The 20,467-nt window shown below is 42.4% G+C and overlaps 1 protein-coding gene across 2 annotated transcripts in view; it reads left to right on the top strand.

The window, feature by feature from the left end:
• The window catches only part of OCA2 (OCA2 melanosomal transmembrane protein), a 289,009-nt gene that overhangs the window by 79,454 nt on the left and 189,088 nt on the right, over window positions 1-20,467 (top strand). For both annotated transcript variants that reach the window (XM_060233870.1, XM_060233871.1), the window contains 3 exons: window positions 9,751-9,908; window positions 12,194-12,276; window positions 13,471-13,624. In XM_060233870.1, the coding sequence (XP_060089853.1) occupies window positions 9,751-9,908; window positions 12,194-12,276; window positions 13,471-13,624 (395 nt within the window). The remainder of the gene's footprint in view (window positions 1-9,750; window positions 9,909-12,193; window positions 12,277-13,470; window positions 13,625-20,467) is intronic.

Below are 20,467 nucleotides of genomic sequence, written 5' to 3'. Positions count from 1 at the left end.
TATCCAGACCAAATGGCCAAGCCACACTGTTTTACCATGTGATCACAGTCAGTTTGCCCCCTTAATCAACAAACTGCATATATTTCAGCCCACTGTACCTGATCCTCTCATCTAATGAAGTGTGCTTAGAGAGCACACAAAAGCTTATGTTCTGAATAAAACTTGGTTGGTCTTAAAGATGCAACTTGACTCCTGCTTTGTTCAACTGCTTCAGACCAACATGGCTGCCCACTTGGATCTATCTTCCACGGTTAGTTCTCAGTACTGAAATGGATGGGATGTGGCTATTGACTGCAAAGCCAGCAGACCATGCCTCCCGCTATCCTGACCTTGAATTAATAGGAATTTTCCATGTCTGTTAAGATTTACTCTAAGGCTATTTTTGATCACAAATGCATTTGCTTTCAACACTGGCAACAATTCAAATTAAATAGCTTTAGTGCAATTTTCTGAAATGGCAAAGTTGCAGTTCCTTTTTCAGTCTGTGTCTTATTGGCTTAAAAGCTCAAAGTGTTTACTATAGAAGGTGTCTTGTGCCAGTACTCCTGGAGGCTTTCTTTGATTGGAAGTGAAGTTCTGTGTGTTTGGCTTGTTCTTGGAAAAGCATTTTCAGATACTTCATTCTGAACATAGACATTTGGATGGAACTATCAGTAATGAAGGAAGAAAACTTCCCTAAGTTTTGGCTCATAGGAACTCCCACCACAACCTTGTCTGTGCCTTTGGTAGGATCGAATATTTTGCCATATATCATCATGTGATTGTCTCCTACAGGGTTGTCATCAGCTCTGGGTTGGAAACACTTGGAGATCCATAGGTGGAACTTGGGGAAAGTGAGGTGTAGGGAGGGGAGGAACCCCAATGTGGTAATTCATCCCAGCTGGCTGGCAGCCTTGGCTCCATCAGGTGGAGTCACAGCAGAGGACTCTGGTCCAGATGCTATTACCTCACCTAATTGCATGCCAAAGACTTTACTCAAATGAGTGCAGCAGCTGTTACACAGGGAGCATATTTGGAGAGGTGGTCCTGCAGACAGACAGATCTTAAGTGCCCACACTCTCACCTTGCTAAGGTTGCCATTTCAGATTGAAGAAATTCCTGGAGATTTAAAAGCGCAGCCTGTGAGGGAGGGTGGGTTTGGGGAACAGAAATATGTTGGCAAAGTATAACACAAAGCAGCCATTTTTTCCAGGGAAGCTAATCTTTGTAATCTGGAGCGCAGTTTTAATTCTGGTAGATCTCCAGACCCCACCTGGAGCGTGGCAACCCTGTGTCATGTGGTGAAAGATTGCACAGTCAGAACATCTCCATAGGGCTGCTGGCTAACACTTACAAGATTGTAGATGGGATAGAGGGTAGAAGCAGGAAGAAAAGGGGAATTAATAACACAAATAACTGATGAAGGGGAAGGGACTAAGAAAAGTTGAACATGTTTGCTTGTTATCCTATATGTTTTGTCTTATGTTAAAGAAACCAGGACTGTAATTATAAGCGTATTCATTCCATGGAGGCTGATAGTGGAATGTTTGCTTTAAAATCCAGAAGTAACATTTGACACTATTTTGTAGACTTCTGAGTGCACTGGCCTAATTTAGCACATACGCCAAGTAATCTTCTGGTTAAGTGCTTACAATTAGTTTTACAAAGGATGTCACATTCAATGTGCTATATAGAGTAGGAGTTTCCAGCTAAAGCAGTACTGGCTAACTTTGTTTTATATGGGTATATATCTTGAAAGTAAAGTTAGATTTTCTTCTTAAAATTTTAAGTTTCATTTGTAATGGCTTCTGAATGGGCCATTTTGTGTAATTATAGGGTGTATTTTAGTCATAAAGGAAGCAGCTGTAATTATGTGCACCTGAAGCTTTTTGCAGTTAGAAATTATTGGCTATACTCATAAAATAGTCTACAGGCTGTCAAAGTGCTGCAGGCCATTAGGTTAATTAATACAGGTCAGCAAACCCTTTGAAACATAACCGTTCAAAATTGAAATAGGATCGAAATGAAGTGGGTAACTCATTTGATTACATTGGAAAATATAGTAGCCATCCTACTGCCCACCTCAAATTGCAATATAAAACTTTTCTTATGAACAATTTTCTTAAATGGATACAGTTATTGTCCTTCAGGATTATTAATCTTTCTGTGCATGTAGCAATTCAATTAGAAACAATTAAAAATGTAAGAGAATTGTGGAAAGGTCAGGCAGGAAATTGCAGGCTGTCTTAACAACATGTACTGTGAAAGACAGTGTGCAGTTCCTAAAATGCATACTATGAAAGGTCCTCCTGACATTAAAGCAAAAAACTCCAAAAACCCAGATCACTTCAAGAGCCAACTTCTGAGTGATAGCAGCCTGTGACAGGTAATGTATAGGTCAGCTATTATTTGAAAAAGCATCTGATTGGTAACTTGTACTGGCCACCTTTGTGAACTGTCATACTGTGAACCGTCATACCATTCTCCACTACATACACGATGAATTTCCATGCCAGCTCCATCTGTCACCAGAAACATGATGCTCTCTCATGGAAACTCCCAATAACTGTTGATAGAAAGTCTGCAGTTTGCCCTATTAGTAATATTGTGAGCACCAGGTAGTACTTAAATTTACTCTGTCTCATCTTGTGAAGCAATCATGGCACATGCCAATATCCTGCATTTATTCTGCTCAATTCTATTTACTTTGTAGTTTTCCCACATTAATTCAATAGCATTATGGGTATTATTGGTTGTGCTTCATTGTGTTCCTGTAGCAAAAAGCATTCACTTTTATGGGAGTGAAGGGGAAAAACTTGTCCTGTTTTTCATGGAAGTGACAAATATCATTTGTAAATACCATGTGATGTAGTCTTGTGGCTAAGAGTATGAACTGGGAAATCTTGCCTCAGCCATGAACTCCCTATCACTTCAGCTCCCTACCAAAATTATGCAGTAAAGTGGAACTTTTTTACAATGTTAAGGATTATATGAAGCACTTTGAACAAAAAAGTATAATGTAAAAACTGATATTATCCATGATCTCCTGCCTGCAGATATGGGGAGGGGTAGGGAAATGTTGATGTTGTGTTAAATGTCTTCCCATACTCCTAAATCCAGATCTTCTTTGTGGTCTCTGTGCAGTCCCACACATGGGTTTTTCCACTGGGACAAACCTGACCTTGGAGAATTCAAAGCTAGCCTAGGCATTTATTTTGGCACACATTCCCTCCCGCTCTGGGGAGCAGGCATCCACTGCGCATACCTAGAGCGAGGGGAAGGCGCTCCACCCACCCAGTTTCTTTCTAACTGCCGCCCGGGATAGTCCTTCCTTGCTGCGTCTCCTTCGTCAACCTAGCCTATTACCTCATCCTTGCGTCATCCCTGACTGACCTCTCCGTCTGATCTTCGCTTCTTTCTTCTACTTTCTTTGTGTGTGTGTGTGTGTGTGTGTGTGTATGTCTGTCTGTCTGTCTGTCTGTCTATCTATATCTATCTTTACCCGCTTTTCTATCGCTTTGCCTCCCTTCCCTCCCCCCTGGCCATATGGAAGGAAAAGATCTTAAAGTCACTTTTAAGAAGTGTACTCGTTGCGGGGCGAAAATCCCATTGTCCGACGGCCATTCTCAGTGTTTGTTCTGTTTGGGGGAACCCCACAGAACAGACACTTGTACTCACTGTAACCAGTTCGGAAAACAGGCAAGAAAAAACCGCGCCGTGAGGCTGAAGAGTTACCTCTTGGAATCCTCCTTGCGACCTGCTATGTCGTATGCTTCTGGGTCCCAAAGATCACCACCTTCCCTGCCTCCTCAGAGGGACATGGCGAAACCGGCAGCTTCAGTGGCCTTGGTTCCCAGCAAGCCCAAGTCCGGCAAACATACAAAGAAATCCCACGAATCCAAGAAGAAACACTTGGAATCGTCATCTAAGGGACATCAAGAACTGAGAGTTGTATCAAAGCTGACCCTACCAGATCCCAGAGCTTCTGACACTACGGCTACAACACCGACTTCTGTACCGAAATCGTCTCCAACTCCAGCCGTCTCAACGCAACTGTTGATACCGATGGACAGCATCGAAGAGGAAGTTATAAGGATTCGATCCCGATCACCATTGCCATCCATTCACGAATCCATGCCTGAACATTTCTTAACCGAGGAACTGACAGAAGTGTCATCTCATATCCAGATGCAGGAAAACCAACTCGACTTGCACTCCTTCTAGGATGTGTCGGCGCCAAGGAGATTTAAAGATGCTACTGTATCCCCACTACATATGGAATCCTCTCGACACCTAGAGCCCCGGACCTATCGGTACCGAGAGAGATCTCAGAGCCGAGGGAGAGATCGGGATTTACATGCCTGTCGGTACCGTGAAAGATCTTCGAGTCGGGAAAGAGATGGATATTGTTACTACAGCCGGTCTTGATCTCCATACAGACGTCACTATACACCTTCGAGATCCCCTTCTGTTGAATATCATCGTCATTGAGACTACCCTCGGCACCATATCGATCGATACCAAGATGTGGAACCTCAGTACCGTGGAGATTCTTCTCAACCAAAATATAAAGGAATGGTCCAGTCTCACCAGGATCCGATAAATATGTCACCGACTCCTTCAACATCGACTTCAAAACAACCTCCTCAACGGCCGAGTCAACCCACGACGAAGCCTCTGGCTACGATACCGATACTACACACCACACCACTTGACGCTCCAGAGGAGGAATCTGAAGCTGAAACTTCTGAATCATCTCATTCAGTCTCCTCTCCAGCATCACCAGCGGAACTGTCTCCATCAGAAGCCAAATCTTATTTCGACTTAATTTCTAACATGGCCACCACACTCAATATCAAACTAACAACTGACCTTCCAAAAATATCGGACATGGTCCATGACTTGGTTCATGCCGATCTACCTGCAGGATCTTCTTTACCTATGTTACCAGTCCATCTAGAAGCTCTGAAGGAAGCTTGGGATAAGCCAACCTCCATTCCTCCAACATTCAAACACGTTGAATCCCTATACAAGATTCATGCACCAGAATCCAAGTTCCTGTTTAATCATCCAGCTCTTAATTCGATGATCGTGTATTCGTCATCAAAGTCTAAGCAAACGCGTCATCCTGTACCACCAGAGAAAGAAGGAAGAAAGCTGGATACACTAGGCAGGAAGCTCTACTCTATCTCAACAGCCACAGCCAAAATAAATAACTATTAGCTTATTTTGCCGTCTACTCCTTTAATATCTCCTCACAACTGAGTAATTTGGTAACATCCCTGCCAGAAGCATCCCAAAAACAAGCCTCTAAGCTCCTACAAGAGCTTAATCGTCTAAGCAAGCAGCAAATTAACACCGTAAGACACGCTGTGGGCTGCTCCTCAAGATCGATGGCAGCCTCCGTAGCATTACACAGACATGCTTGGCTACGCTCATCTTCCCTCCAACCGGACATAAAATTCAAAATTGAAGATCTTCCTTTTGATGGACAAGGCTTATTCAATGCAACCACTGATGACATCCAAACCACAGTGGACGATAGTAGGAAAAGAGCCAAGAGATTAGGAGTTAACCAGCAACAATCTCAAACTAATAGACAAAGACCATGGAAGACACCGTTCTACAAGCGCCCCCGCTCTCCCAGACAAACCGACTACTGGAAGCATAAGGCCCCACCGGCTAAACAGCCATTTCACCAACGCCAACGACCTCAGCCAGCCAAGAAGACTGCTGCGGCTACGAAGCAGTCTCTTTGACTTGCTCATACTGCCACCACCACTAGTACGTCATTACCATCCAACTGCATTGAGGCTACTTCCCTTTTACCCCATGTGGAAGTCAATAACAACAGACTCATGGGTTCTAGCAATTGTCCACAGGGGCTACTCCATAGAGTTCGCTTTGCCCCCGAAGCACCATCACTTTATACCTACCCCTCCCTCCCTACCTCTCCAAGAAGAAATTGCCCCTTTGCTGGCCAAAGCGGCCATAGAACCAGTTCCACCTCAATACCATCGCACAGGGTTCTACTCCCGATACTTTCTCATTCCAAAGAAAGATGGAGGGCAGCACCCGATACTGGATCTTCACAAACTCAACAGACACATCCAATACAAAAAATTCCGCATGATCACTTTGCAGTCCATCCTCCCTCTCATTCCCAAAAATGCCTGGATAGCACTCATCGACCTCCAGGAGGCATATTTCCATTTTACGATCAACCATTGCCACAGAAGATTCCTGAGGTTTGCTGTCGGGAACAATCACTATCAGTTCCGGGCCCTTCCCTTTGGCCTATCCACAGCACCAAGGGTTTTCACGAAGTGCATGGCAATGGTTGTGGCGTCCCTTCGTCAACAGAAAATTGCAATTTATCCATATATAGACGACTGGCTCGTAGTGAGTCAATCAAAAGAACAACTAAAACGGGAAATTTCGACCATTCTGGAACTTTTGTCATCTCTAAGTCTACAAGTCAACCACCAAAAATCCAACCTTGTTCCAACACAAGACATTCAGTTTATAGGAGCACGTCTATCGACTGTAGATCACAAGGCATATCTGCCAGTGGACAGAGTCAGCAATATTCAAACATTGGCCAATGCTATCATATTTCACCCAACCCAGACAGCCCTTACCTTCCAATGCATGCTGGGTTTGATGGCGGCCACAACCTTGGTCCTTTATCATGCAAGACTTCGCATGAGACCCCTACAACTGTGGTTTGTTCCATCCTCATCATCAATCTCAGCGAACCCTACTGACAGTTCCACGTCACATTTTACCAGCTATAGAGTGGTGGACAATACAAGATCATCTCCTCATAGGGATGCCATCCCTAAGACAACCTCCATCAGCCATCATCACCACGGATGCCTCGAGATGGAGTTGGGGAGCCCATTTCGACACACTAACAGTGCAAGGACAGTGGACAGCATACGAGAAATCTCTCCACACCAACTGTTGGAACTCCTAGCAGTCCACAGAGTGCTCAAATCCTTCCTGCCATCACTTCACAGTCGACACATTCAAGTTACATCAGACAATGTGGCGACTGTGTTCTATATCAATCGACAAGGAGGGACCGCATCCACCCGTCTCTGCAAAAGAGCTCTAACCCTTTGGTATTGGAGCATTGCACACAACATACACCTGACAGCTGTACACTTACCTGGGGTCCAGAACATCCAAGCGGATACCCTAAGTCGACAACTCGTCAACGATCACAAGTGGACACTCGAACAGTCATACCTCCAACCAGTCTTCAAAAAATTTGGAGTTCCCCTTATTGATGTGTTTGCCTCTCCAGACAATGCCCAATGCACCCAATTCTATATGCGAGGCCCCTCTTCAATCCACTCTGTGGGAGATGCCTTTCTCCACCAATGGGACGGACCACTCCACTTTCTGTTCCCACCCATTCCACTAATAACAAGGACACTCCAAAAGATTCAACTGGATCAAACCAATTGCATACTAGTCACACCATGGTGGCCCCGTCAACCTTGGTTTACCACCCTTCTTCTTCTCTCCAACAGCTTATTCCACTGCTTCCCTCAAGCTCGGGACCTTCTTTCACAATAGAATGGCAAGGTCCTACATCACGACCCAGGTCGCCTACGGCTGACCACATGGAGGATCAATTTTTAAACTTTCCTGTGGAAGTCAGACACGTCCTGTTGAATGCCAGAAAACCATCTACTAGGAAGTCTTACTCCCTAAAATGGAAACGGTTCACTGAGTATGCTACTCATCACAATTTCCAACCTACATCATCTTCTATAGCTCAAATCCTGTCATACACCCTTTCTCTTTCTGAATCTGGTCTTACCTATTCCTCGTTGAAAGTGCACTTAGCTGCCATTTTGGCTTTCCATCCGCATATAGAAGGACGCACAGTATTCTCCCATCCTGCTGCAAAATCATTTCTCAAGGGCATTCTGTATCTCCGGCCACCAATCTGTTCATTACACCCCACTTGGAGTTTATCTTTGGTTCTAAGCCAACTAATGAAACCTCCCTTTGAACCAATGGCATCTATCCCACTGAATCTTTTATCGTGGAAAACAGCATTATTAGTGGCACTTACATCTGGCAAAAGGGCCAGTGATATATGCGCCTTTTGGACAGACCCTCCTTACACCGTTTTCCACCATGACAGAGTAGTTCTACGACCTGACCCTGCCTTTCTCCCGAAGGTTGTGTCACCCTTCCATTTAGGGAAACCGACTACCTTGCCTTCTTTTTTCCAAAATCCTACCGACAAGGGCCAACGAACTTTATGCAATCTTGATGTATGTCGAGCCCTTACTTACTATATAGACAGGACGGGTTCTTTTCGTAAGGACTTGAGACTTTTCATAGCCTACGGAACCCATAAAAAAGGACAAAGAATCTCTACACAGAGACTCTCTAAGTGGCTGGTGGCTGTCAACTGGCTAAACAACCTGCCCCAGAACATCTACGAGCCCATTCCACGAGAGCTCTTTCTACGTCCTCTGCCTTCTCCAGAGGCATGCCTATAGAAGACATCTGTGCTGCTACAGTCTGGTCTTCAACATTGACATTCACCACGCACTATGCATTAGATGTTCGTGCATGGCGAGACTCGTCCTTTGGACAGGCTGTACTCCGCTCTATCTTTGATTGAAGCCTACAGTCTCTCCACTGGTGAGTGCAATTATTTTTGTGTTTATGTGGATGTTTTTAACTGATATGTATAACCTCTGTAGTTTCTTTTCAGAACCAGCACCCACCTCTGTGCAGTTCAGCTTACTAGTCACCCATGTGTGGGACTGCACAGAGACCACAAAGAAGATAAACAGGTTGCTTACCTGTAACTGATGATCTTCGAGTGGTCATCTGTGCAGTCACACACGCCCGCCCAGCCATCCCCGCTGCTGGTTTTTAAGATAGTCTACACTTATACTACTATTCTACAGCGGCTAGAAGAAACTGGGTGGGTGGAGCGCCTTCCCCTTGCTCCAGGCATGCGCAGTGGATGCCTGCTCCCCAGAGCGGGAGGGAATGCACGCCAAAATAAACGTCTAGGCTAGCTTTGAATTCTCTGAGGTCAGGTTCGTCCCAGCGGGAAAACCCATGTGTGGGACTGCACAGATGACCACTCGAAGATAATCAGTTACAGGTAAGCAACCTGTTTTTATTGCTATAGGTTTATTTTATTAAAACATTTATACCCTGCCTTTCCTCATGGTTCCCTGAGGTTTCACTTGTGTGCTTCACTTCACAGCCAGGTAGCATCCATGGAAGTGAAGGTGAACATGCAGCTGTTAGCCTAGGCTAAGCTTAGCATTTGTGGTCGCTGAGGGAAATGAGGATGGGGGAATCCACACTATATTTTCTGCTAATGGAAGGTATTTCCATCACTGAAACTTCCCTTCCCCTGCCTTCCTGCTGCGGCATACTGATCTCCCTAAAATGCTGTTCCTGAGGAACAAGGGGTATGAGGCACAAATTGAGAAGGATTCAACAGGAATCGTCCCCCTCCTTCTGTGAATGGAAGACTTAGTGTAGATCCAATTCCCCATTTTGCTCATCTCAGCCAACATTAACACAGTAAATCCTTTCTCCATCAGTCTCATCAGGAATTATGAGATGTTAAGCCATCAGCTACATTATCTTGAAGCCCAAATTCCTCCTCAATTGTTACAGTGAGGGAAAAGGAAAGTTGAGTGTTCTCCTTCAGGTATGTGCGCACGTGTATGTGTATTCAGCAAAAAATGTTGCCCTTAACTGTTTGACTTTCAGCAATAAACTTTACAAATGCTCATGATTCTGCCCTTCTAAAGATAGAACTAGGAGGGCCGTTTGTAGCGGATGTGGTTGATCGGCGACCGGACGAATTTATTTTACTTCAGATTGGCCAAGTAGAAGACTTTGGGCCTAAAAGGAGACATCAACAGCAGGTAAAGTTTTAAAATGTGTTTTCCATTTTATATTCATAAAAGTTGTTAGTCCTTTTTAAAGGTAAAGGAGAAAAGATTAAGATTTCATTCTGGTTCCAACTGACATGAGTGTGCTGTCAATTGTCCAGAGCTGGCTCATACTGGAACTGCATGTTACAAGATAAACACAGAGTTCTGGAACCCAAGATTCATTTCTTATGCTGGAACCCAGGTGTTTGAAGTTCTGGTCAGAAACTCCAAGGTTTGCAGCAATCCCAAAAACTATAATATGCAAGTTCCAGGTTTGCTTAGAAGAAGATTTTACAGAAACAGAAGGCCAAGCTTCCATTTTCTGAGTCTCAAACACACACAGCAAAGTTAGCCAGAATCTGAGATAAGATACACAGCTAAAACTAAACATCTTATATCCTAATTGCTGGCTACAAGTCAAGAATATTGTCATCAAAGTTACATCCCTAAATGCTGAGAAAAGCCAAGCTATACCTTGCCCCTAGTACCCAGTGGCAGAGGAAAACAAGTTAGCTTTCTTAGGTAAGAACTCAGTAAAATACTAATGAAAACAAGCAGAAATATTCTCTGGAGAGTGGCCTGTTGGCCATCCTACCAGACAACCAGACATCCTACCAGGCACTAGCAAAAAAATGAAAATGGAATTACAGAGGTTATACAGTAGGCTGTTTTTAGAACTGAAGGGCTGGTGTTTCAGGAATTTCTTAGAGTACTCCTTTCTAATCAAGTATAAAGTTTGGTGATTTAGCCAACTTTCTCAACAATATTGCCTAAGGTAGGGTTGCCCGACATGGACTGGGAAATGGGGGAGGCAGAAACATATTGAAGGGATCATTGTCCCTTTGCAATGACACAACTTCCAGTGTGACCCAGAAGCAATGACAATGCATCTGGGGTGACACTCTAGCACTTACTCCCAAACTCTGTGGTTTCCATAAAGTCTTGGGCCAAGAGCTAGAGTGTCTACTTGGCACAATGCTATCACTTCTGGCTCATGTTGGAAGTCGTATCATCATGCAGGGATGATGATTGCTGCCCTCCATTTCTATCCATCAACCAGCTGTCAGTGGGCAGTGATAACCTAATTTAGGGTCAGAATATGGTTCTATTATGAAAAACACAAAGCAGTGCAGTGAATATTATTTTGCTGAGTGCATATAATTTATTTGCATGGTTATTAAAATTTATTTGCTGTCTGCATTTTATTTTGATTTTATATACTGAAGAATTGCTGTCAAAGGATCTGGTTTCTGAAGCAGCTGCCTCAGCTTCAACTTTTTGAATGAGTGCAGAGAGGTAGTGTTGTCTTCTCTAAATGGTCAACCAGAGAAGGCAGCTTTGGGGGTTTCTGGTTGGCAGCCAAGATCAAGCCTGCCTGGAGTGGATCCCAGCTGTAGGAGCTGCAGCCTGGTAACAGGAACAGAGAGCTAGGTAGCCAGGATCCTTTCTGCTGGAGCTCGCAAGGACTACCATGAGCTACGTTGAAACATTTCAGGGTTGAGCTCAACTGAAGGCTTATATAGGGTACTGATAATTCCACATCTTTCTATTCCAGAGTTGAATCCTGCAAAGATCTAGAGAGTTGTGCTTTCCTCCTGCATGTAGTGCAGTTTGCTTTGAGATGCCAGGTGTATGCTCCTTTGCTTGGCAGAAGCTTCACTTTCTTGGGTTTTGGTTCTGAGGGAGGCTGTGGGGGTGCTAGGGGTGGACAGATCCACTCAAGGGATTGTTGCTCTGCCTGTTCCACTGACCTTCAAATGAAAGCCAGTCGTGGTCTTCCCCTGGAGGCTCTGAGGAGTAGGGAGCCTTAGCTATAGTGGGGACCTAAGCCTTTGATGAGTCTTTCTCTGAAGAGTTTCCCAGTTGCTGGTGAACCACGGCTGATCCTTAGTAGGTGAAGGTTTTCTGCTCACTTCCCCTACTCCACAGCTCTTCTATCAAGCAATGGCAGCTTGTTGGCATTTTTTTTCTCTTAAAGGTTTGCAGGGAGCTATCTAAGAAGCCATTGTGGTTCTTCCATTCCCTGGTTATACTGAATATTTCAGAGTACATATTCTAGGGCATGGACACACTGAACATTTAGTATCATCAAGGAAGGAAAGTTTTGTACTTTTTTTTAAACTATTACTGGCTGTCTGCCATAGTTTAAAGAAAAATCTCTGTTAATAAGGATACTTATCTATCAGATTAGTAGCAGGTAAAGTGAATAGCAGAGTAATCAAGTAAAATTTTTCATATCCTTTTAAATTGTTGATGATGTGTAATTTTTTTTCCAGATCTTACACAACTGGACCTTGCCCTTAAATTCTAAAAAAAGTGAACAAATTATTGTGTCTAGGACCTTTGAGATGTTTAACAGGTTAGTCCACAAATTATAGAAAACCTAGAAATATTAGTTTTTGTACATTTTGTAGATACTAAAATGGTGAATATAGTTCATATCTAGATTTTTCTTCATATTCTATTCATATTCATGTGTACAAGAGACTATAGTAGGGCAATATATCCAAATAGTTATTCAGAGTTCTATAGTGCAATCCTATGCAGTTACTCCGGTCTAAGCCCACTGAAATTGTGTTTAGAAAGGAGGAATTCTGCAGAGAGTTGCACAGTCAATATAGGAGTTTGCTCAAACAGCAGGAGACTGTGTACTTGCTAAAGACTTTGTGGAGCCTGTGTTCCACTGTCCTTCCTGTTAGGAGGAAGATTGCCTCTCAGGCAACTTCTCCTTTTCTTACCTCATCTTAAAGTATTGTAATCTAACAACATGTAATCTTGCACATGGCAGAAAAGAATAAGGCAGAATTTTTCACAAGTGATGTTAGCTGGCTTTTTTACATTTACCACATCTTTTCCCTTTTAAAAGGACCCCCTCACAGTTTTGCAGAAAAATCTGAAAGTTTTAAGAATACATAGGAGGTTTAAATATCTCCCTCCTCCTCCAAAAAACCATGCTGCTGACCTCCAGGTACCTTCCTCCATCTTTGCTGCAGTTGTACCTACTGATGACCAGGCTAACGCTGCTGGTGCAGTTTGTGGGGACCCTGCTGGTACCATCATGGCCCCCAGCTACAAGACTGTGGTGGCAGTTCTCAGGGGACCTGTGGCCAGTGTAGTGGCTCCCAGGGGAACTGTGGCCAGTGCAGTGGCTCCCAGAAGCCTGGGAAAGGTCAAAGCAGGGCCAGAGAGAGTAGGCCTGGCACAACCAAACTGGGCAACAGTCTAAGGTCTATCATAGCCAGTGAAGGGGAGACAGCTGTGGGGTGCTGAAAATGTGGTGGGAGAGAAGGAGAGAGGGAGGAAGATTGACAAAGAAGGGGTGAGGGACAAAAAGAAGGGGGTAAGGGAAGATTGACAGAAAAAGTGTTGGGGAGAAAAAGATGGGGGAAAGGGAAGGAAACGAAGGTGGAATGGGATGCCCCCTCTCCACAAGTTCCTTATGGGCCTCACTTGTTACTCCTAAAATTTTGCAGTTTTTTTTCTAACATTAGAGCAATCTAGCTATTGCCATTTTTGCCTACCAAGCAGAATTTTTTCAACTCTCTTTCAACAGTAAAGAAAACTACATAAGTGTTCAGGCTTTTCTTCAGGAATCACAAATAGTTCCTCTTTCCATGACATATCGATACCTTCATGCAAACGTAGAGACGCAAGTAACGATTGCATCAGTCATCTTAGCAGGTGTTTATGTGCTGATCATATTTGAGGTAAGCCTGATATTCATCATTTCTTTTTTATTCAATGCCAGTAAGAAGAGAATTGTTTCTGACAGAATATATTTCAAAAATACTAAGCAGAAAAATAAAATAAATGGCAAGCTTCTTGCTGCTAAGTAAATGTACTGTGTTCCCTCAGTCTCAGCATATGATTGCTTTTCATTCTATTTTTAAATCCCACATTTTTATGGAATTGGAAGCTGACTGATAAGATCTCAATTCCACAACAAATTTACATTTTATTTAAAAATTGCTGGAGTCCCTAGTTTCTCTATGAAAACCCAAACTGATTGAGTGTTGAACTGGGCGAAGCAAAGTAAGCATTAATTTTAGGATCATCAGTGCTATACTATGCTGGCATGACAAAATGTTCCATGGGTAGTTGTTAGTACACTTCATCTGAAGCCTTTATTTCTTGGTGTAGGAAGTCACCAGACTAAGTTTTTATTCTGCAGCTCTCTGGTTCTTGTGTCATGGTGCCAAAATAAACTCTGCCTTTCTGAGTTCCATGGGGATAAAACAGGAACAGAACTTGTAAAAGACTGTAAGTTAATAAATTTCAAGCCAAAACCCTCCAACATAGAGAACAATCCAACAGGATTCATATAATGAAATAAAAAAGTGCGACAAAGAATAGAAACCTGCAGCATATAATGTCTTTGAATTTAAATAAGCCACTGGTGATTGCTTGATACAACTTCTCTGTCCACCAAGTGCTAGGGTCTTCTGGCACAGTCCTCTTCCTTAAAGGAACAAAATAAACACCACAGAAACCAAGTTTCAGTCTTCAGCTTGATAAGTACAATAATAAAATGATTCCAATAACACACTCACGTGAAATGTACCTGCCCTCCCAATTAACATTTCACCCGTATAAATTTCAGTTACCTTATGCAAGGTCATAAGAACCCAGAATTACATTTAGTTCCCTAGCAAACATACATTCACTGAACTGCTAGCTTCCATTCACAGACTCCACACTTACTGGGCTAAATCAATTAGTTCCTGGGATATACAACATGTAATCTCTGTAGTGATTGCATAATGTATATTCTATGATATGAATGATGCATCTGTTGGTACACTAGGGTACTATATAGCAAGGAGGCATCCAGAGCTAGGGTATGTCCACAGGAAGCAAGACGAGGAAGGCCAAACCAGCAAGTGTGGAAACAAAGCATGAGGAACTCTGATAAATTATACTTAAGTGAATTCACTCAGCCAGATTGAACTTGATAGCTGACCTGGATATGTGGCAGGCTAAAGTAATCAAGGTTTTGTGAACTCTTAGGGTGGAGAGAGTGCTATTCTTTAAGTCTAGAGCTGGAACTGGCTATTAGACAGTATTTGAATGTCTATATGGTTTTTTGCGCACAAACTATAGAAATTAAATGGGGTGCTGCAAGTAGCTTTGGCTGCTTTTAAAAACATTGGAAAAAACTGAAGATTTGTGATGAACACATAAGAAGAACTTCAGTGTTTAGAAACCATTTGTTCCTATTTTCTGCTCATAATCAATTGGATATTGTAACTGACCTCTTGTCACTGCCTTTTGGGAACCCACCTTTGGTCACTAAGGCAGATTCATCGAGGAAGGCCCAATGAGATAATATACCAAGGCTTGGCTGGGCATTTAAGAAGTGGTGTGAAAGTGAGCTGCTCTGCTAGCAAGTGTCTGTTCAGGACCAGCTTATACATGCCTGCATGCATACCTGACTTATGCACACCTGCAAGGATAAGTCTACAGTCTATACCTTCAGGTTTTAATGAGCCCCCGGCCTGACTTTGCCAAAAAAAGTATCCCAGAAACAGTAGGTGGAGCAGGACCTAAGGCTCCAAGGATGCAACAATACTGATAATTTGGCCCTGTGATGACAAGTCTTAAGAGATGGAAAAGAGCAAGGGTGGATTCCAGAGCTCTCTGAGGTAGTTGGGTGCACATTAATTCAGCTTCAGGAGTAGCAGTGGAAAAGATACCTAAAGAAGATCATTCCCTTTCAGTCATATAAATGAATGATGTTTTCCCCTCAAGAAGATAGGGAGTCTCTCCCTCCATGATCTTTCATCTTCAGAGTACAATCCATTTAGTATTGCTATTTTATTGCATCTCCAATTTCCCCCCTCTAGGTTTTAATTTTTTGAAATCATTGCCTTTGGATATTTCATTAATTCTTTTAACCATCCCATCCTTTCCCCATAATGTTATTTTCCCATCTATAATTTAGTGGAAACTGTAATTGGGGCTGAAGAATCAAGAACATTTTTGATATTTAGCCACTGGATGGTGCTGCTTGTTATTTTTAGATTTGGATACTCCTGCTCATGCTTTTGCCTGGCTTTCTCACACAGAGGGTGTTGTTTTCTAGCTACATTCAGCGTGTGATGATGCCTCTTCCCCCCACTCCAATGTAAATCAGAAAACCAACTTCCAAGGCTCCCCTGTGTTTGTATTTTCACCCGCCTCATAAAATTAATTTTCAGTTGTGTCATGTTTTCATAGGAGCTGTGCACGTGCCCTATCTTACAAAGTATTTGTGTTTTCTTTCTCTGTATAGAGGCAGGCAGTAGAATATTAAGCTAGGTTAATTGAATGCTACTGTACAGCTTCCAGTATGCCCAAGGCAACCAAGGGGAAAGAGAGCCATGAAGTTGTAAAAAATTTAATAAGAAATATCCCCCCCCCCAACAATATATTTGCCATGTATCCAAACTTTCAGCACCTTTTTATTCGACATAAGATTTCTTCTCATGAAGAACAAATGGTAGTAAAAGGAACTGCTGCTAAGGAAATGAGGTGCTAAAAGAGAGAACAATAAAACTACAAAGAACATAAAACTGTTTCAAAGAATAAGGTGAGACATTAAACTTTCCTTTGTTTGTCTTTTCCCTGGTTTGTTAATTTTTAAGAAAAAAGAAGAATGTACTTAGAGGTGAAAACTGAAAACCCAAGGTCAAGGATAGGCAGCCTTTTTGGTTAAAATGCCCAATGGAAGTTCACTCTGTGAAACAACAGAATGTGCTGGGACACAGAGATTAGGGTTGTACTGACCATAGAGGTGGCTCCCTATAAAGAGCAGTGGTGATAGCCATGATATCAGTACTCCAGGTCTAGAGACTGAAAGCTGTGCTCCAGCATGGCCTGGCTTCACTACCCTGCACCCCTACTTTTGGAGTGGCACAAGAAAAATGTGTTGTATAGGATGGTCTGGCATACTATTATTTGGCTTGTGTCCATGGTTGCCCTCGGTGTATGTTACTGGATTTAACAGGGGTGGCCAACGGTAGCTCTCCAGATGTTTTTGCCTACAACTCCCATCAACCCCAGCCATTGGCCATGCTGGCTGGGGCTGATGGGAGTTGTAGGCAAAAAAAACATCTGGAGAGCTACTGTTGGCCACCCCTGATCTAGAGGATTATATCTCACCTTTGCACATCTCCATCGACTGCAGGTAACACACGAAATATAACTAAGAACAAGTGTTAAAGTAATATTTGAAATGTAATAATAATAAAAAGAATAAAATCTGAATCAGGGAAGAGAGCAGCAAAATCAGCTAGCTACCCTTTACTATCTGGTACTTCGGCGGTGCTTCATTTTTTAAGAAACAGGATTAATTTAAATTTCTCTGGAACATATTGTTTTAATTTTGGCTGATTTTGCACTCTTCCTTATGAGAGCTACCAGCAGAATTTTGATTGAGAAGTAGTTCATGTTATCTTGGCGGGGTGGTGGGAAGCATGTCCTGAAAGTAAATTTACTGGTCTTGCCATATATTTACTGTTATAATTAATGTTGTTTTCACTGAAGTGGAAGAGCAGCATTCCATTCCAACAACAAATATTGCAGGTCTACACAATTGTTTACCATTCCACTTGCAACTCACTAGCTAAGGACTGTGTCTTGCCAGGTGTTTGATCACTACATTTCTTTGCTGTCAGGCTGCTTTTAACTGGGAGTTTCATACCTGTTGCACACTAGCTTCAAATGGCAGCCATGTATTCAACATTCTACTGTTGGAGTCACTTTAGATTTCTAGCATTGTACAGCTGCTTCTAGGATTTCCAGTCACTCTGAGAAGTAGGAAGCTGGACTGGATGTACATTTGGTCTGATCCTACAGGACTCTTCCTGTATTCTTACACGTTTGTCCACTAGATCAGCTCGAGAGATCCATTATCTGTCCTGTTTGCAGAGAGGCTAACATTGTAGGATATAGTGTTATATAAGATGATGGAAAAGAAAAAAAACCCTATGCTGGCAGAGAAACCTGATTAATGCATTGTTATGTGCAATTTGGGGACAGAGCCAGAACAGGATCTGCATCGATACAAGTACTATTTAACTTGTTCCTAAATTAACTGCAATCAGTGGTAAGCAGTGAAGTTTGCAGGTGATTCTAGATTATTCCAGGTGCTGAAAACCAAAGTGGATTGTGGTGATCTCCAAGAGGGTCTATCCAAACTGGATGCAAAGGCACCATGACAATAATGCTCAATTTAAGTCAGTGTAAATTGGTACACATTTTGGAGGAAATCCTAGCTTTACATATACATTGATATCATGGTGGCCACCCACCTGAGAAACAGGATGCTGGATTAGATGGATAATTGGTCGGATCCAGTATGAATCTTCTTATATTATAACAGCTATTCTAGATCTTCTTGTGATGTGTTACATTTATCATTATTTGAGATCTCACAGTTAAAGAATGTAACCGTATAACAGTGTGATCTCCCCCCCCCCCCCCCCAGTATTAATTTATTTATAGGTTAACAATGCCATTTTAAATGGATTTCAGCAAAAATGATCAGGCAAACAAAACAATAGGCATTTTCACTAAAATCTCTGAAAAGTACAACACTAATTCCTTAAGACTGATACAGCAGCAGCAACAACAAAAATTAGACTGTACTGGGTGAAATTTTTCAAGTATTGGCTCAACAGTCTTAAATTGATGCCATGTATAAAACTGTAGCAATACAAAAAGCACTTGTCAAAGCAGAACTGGATTCCTTAGGCTTTGTTTCTATGACTACTACCTCAAGAGGACTTCCTCAAATGTTTGGGGTCAGCCAGTTGTTTCTGTATCCAAAGACATCGTAAGAGTCTTTTCTATGCAAAGCTTCATTGCCTGTAACAGAAGGACTGAACAAAATTTAGCACAACACTCCACTGATGAAAACTATTTTAAAAATCTCATTAGGCAATGTTCTTTATCTGGATTAAAATCATTCTCTACTTATGATTTTGACTCTTAATGCTATATTACTAGCCACTTAGTCTTGCATTTAGTGCTCTATTTTTAGGATGCAATCAAGATAGTTTTGCATAGTCATGGACACCTGTTGAGGCCTCATCCATACATTTTAAAAAATATTTTCTTCCAGAAAAAGGTTACCCCTACAACTATGACAGTAACATCAAATGCCAATTAGTCCCCCTGAAAGAGATTATACTATTATTGCACTTTTGAATTTAGGCATTGAGGACATCCAGAAAGGCTGTCATACTGTGCAGCTAGAGGTAAAGGGGGAAGGGGACTGGAAGTCATTCCTCAGTGTGAGCAGTGGAGTTGGGAGTGTTTGGTGCTTACTCAGGGCTTTGAGGAACCTGTTCTTCTGCTCATACTGAGCTGAGAGGCTTAGCTTCATTGGCTCTTTGGCTGAGGACCCCCTCATTGGTCTTTGTGATTAGCACTTTCTTAGGGCACCTCTAGCCCACAGAGGGGCATTCTGTCACATCACAAATCTCACAAAATGAGCCAGTTTGGTAATTGTGAAGGTTCATGGTTTGTGTGGACTCACAAACCACAAACCAAAATGAACCTCTGTTTTCCCAGTTTGTGCCCATCCCTAATACAGATATCTGAAACCACTTCTTAGTAGCAATGCTCCTTTGAGATGAGAGCCTAAAAGAATTTAAATCAAAAGTAACAAAATGTTATACTTGTTTTTTGCTTTTGAACTGTCATCTATCTGAGTTACTTTACTTCACCGAATCTAATTTTCAAATAATTCTGACAGAGCTTCAGTCAGTCAGAACCTTTATTAGGCATTAATTACAAACTTATATAAAACAGTAGGTTAAAAGAGAGGGAGTTGGAATATCTAATACAGTATTACAAAGTAGAATATAAATTATCTGGATTTTTCCCCCAGTTTGTTGTTCAGAAAATTTAAAAGAAACTTAATTTCAATCAGATAAAAGGTAAAAGACAAACTGCTTGTCAGGGTGACTGATAAAATTACAATTAAAAGATTCTTTGCTCAAGATGATAGTGCTAGTAGAATAAAACATGGTTTCAGGGATTCTAACCTGGCATGGGCAGAGCCTTTTGGTATGAAATGTCCACAAGTATCTGCTGTAGAGAACCGCAGTAGGTGAGATGTCAGCCTTGGCTAGCATGAAAGCTCAGTGGATTTGTGTTGCTCTGAGATAGAAGAAATATTCAGCCAAAGTCCCATAGTCTGGGCCAATATCTAAGGCCAAGAGAGAGCAAGTTCTATTTGCTACTGCATACAGGGGACTGCCTATCAATATCCTTTAACTTCTGGTTCAGCAAGCAAAAGGAAAATGGCCACCCACAGTCCTGAAGGTAGGCACTAGGCTGTTCATAAAGAGGTTGAACAAGTAAGGGGCCAATCTTCTTCATGGTCCCTGTGCAGTCTACACGCTTGGGTTCATGCCCTTTGCTCAAAGCTGACCTTGGAGCGTGTTTTTGGTGGGCTCTTCCTCCGTTCTGAGGAGCAGGCACACAGTACACATGCCTAGAACAGGGGAGCAGCTCCGCCTCCCACTCAGGGTCTTTTTGCCACCGCCCTTACTGGCAATGTT

This window comes from Heteronotia binoei, chromosome 3 (genome assembly GCF_032191835.1).
Source record: "Heteronotia binoei isolate CCM8104 ecotype False Entrance Well chromosome 3, APGP_CSIRO_Hbin_v1, whole genome shotgun sequence".
In the NCBI taxonomy this organism is placed as follows: domain Eukaryota; kingdom Metazoa; phylum Chordata; class Lepidosauria; order Squamata; family Gekkonidae; genus Heteronotia; species Heteronotia binoei.
Note: the sequence above shows the minus strand (reverse complement) of the source record. Positions and strands in the feature narration are given on the sequence as shown.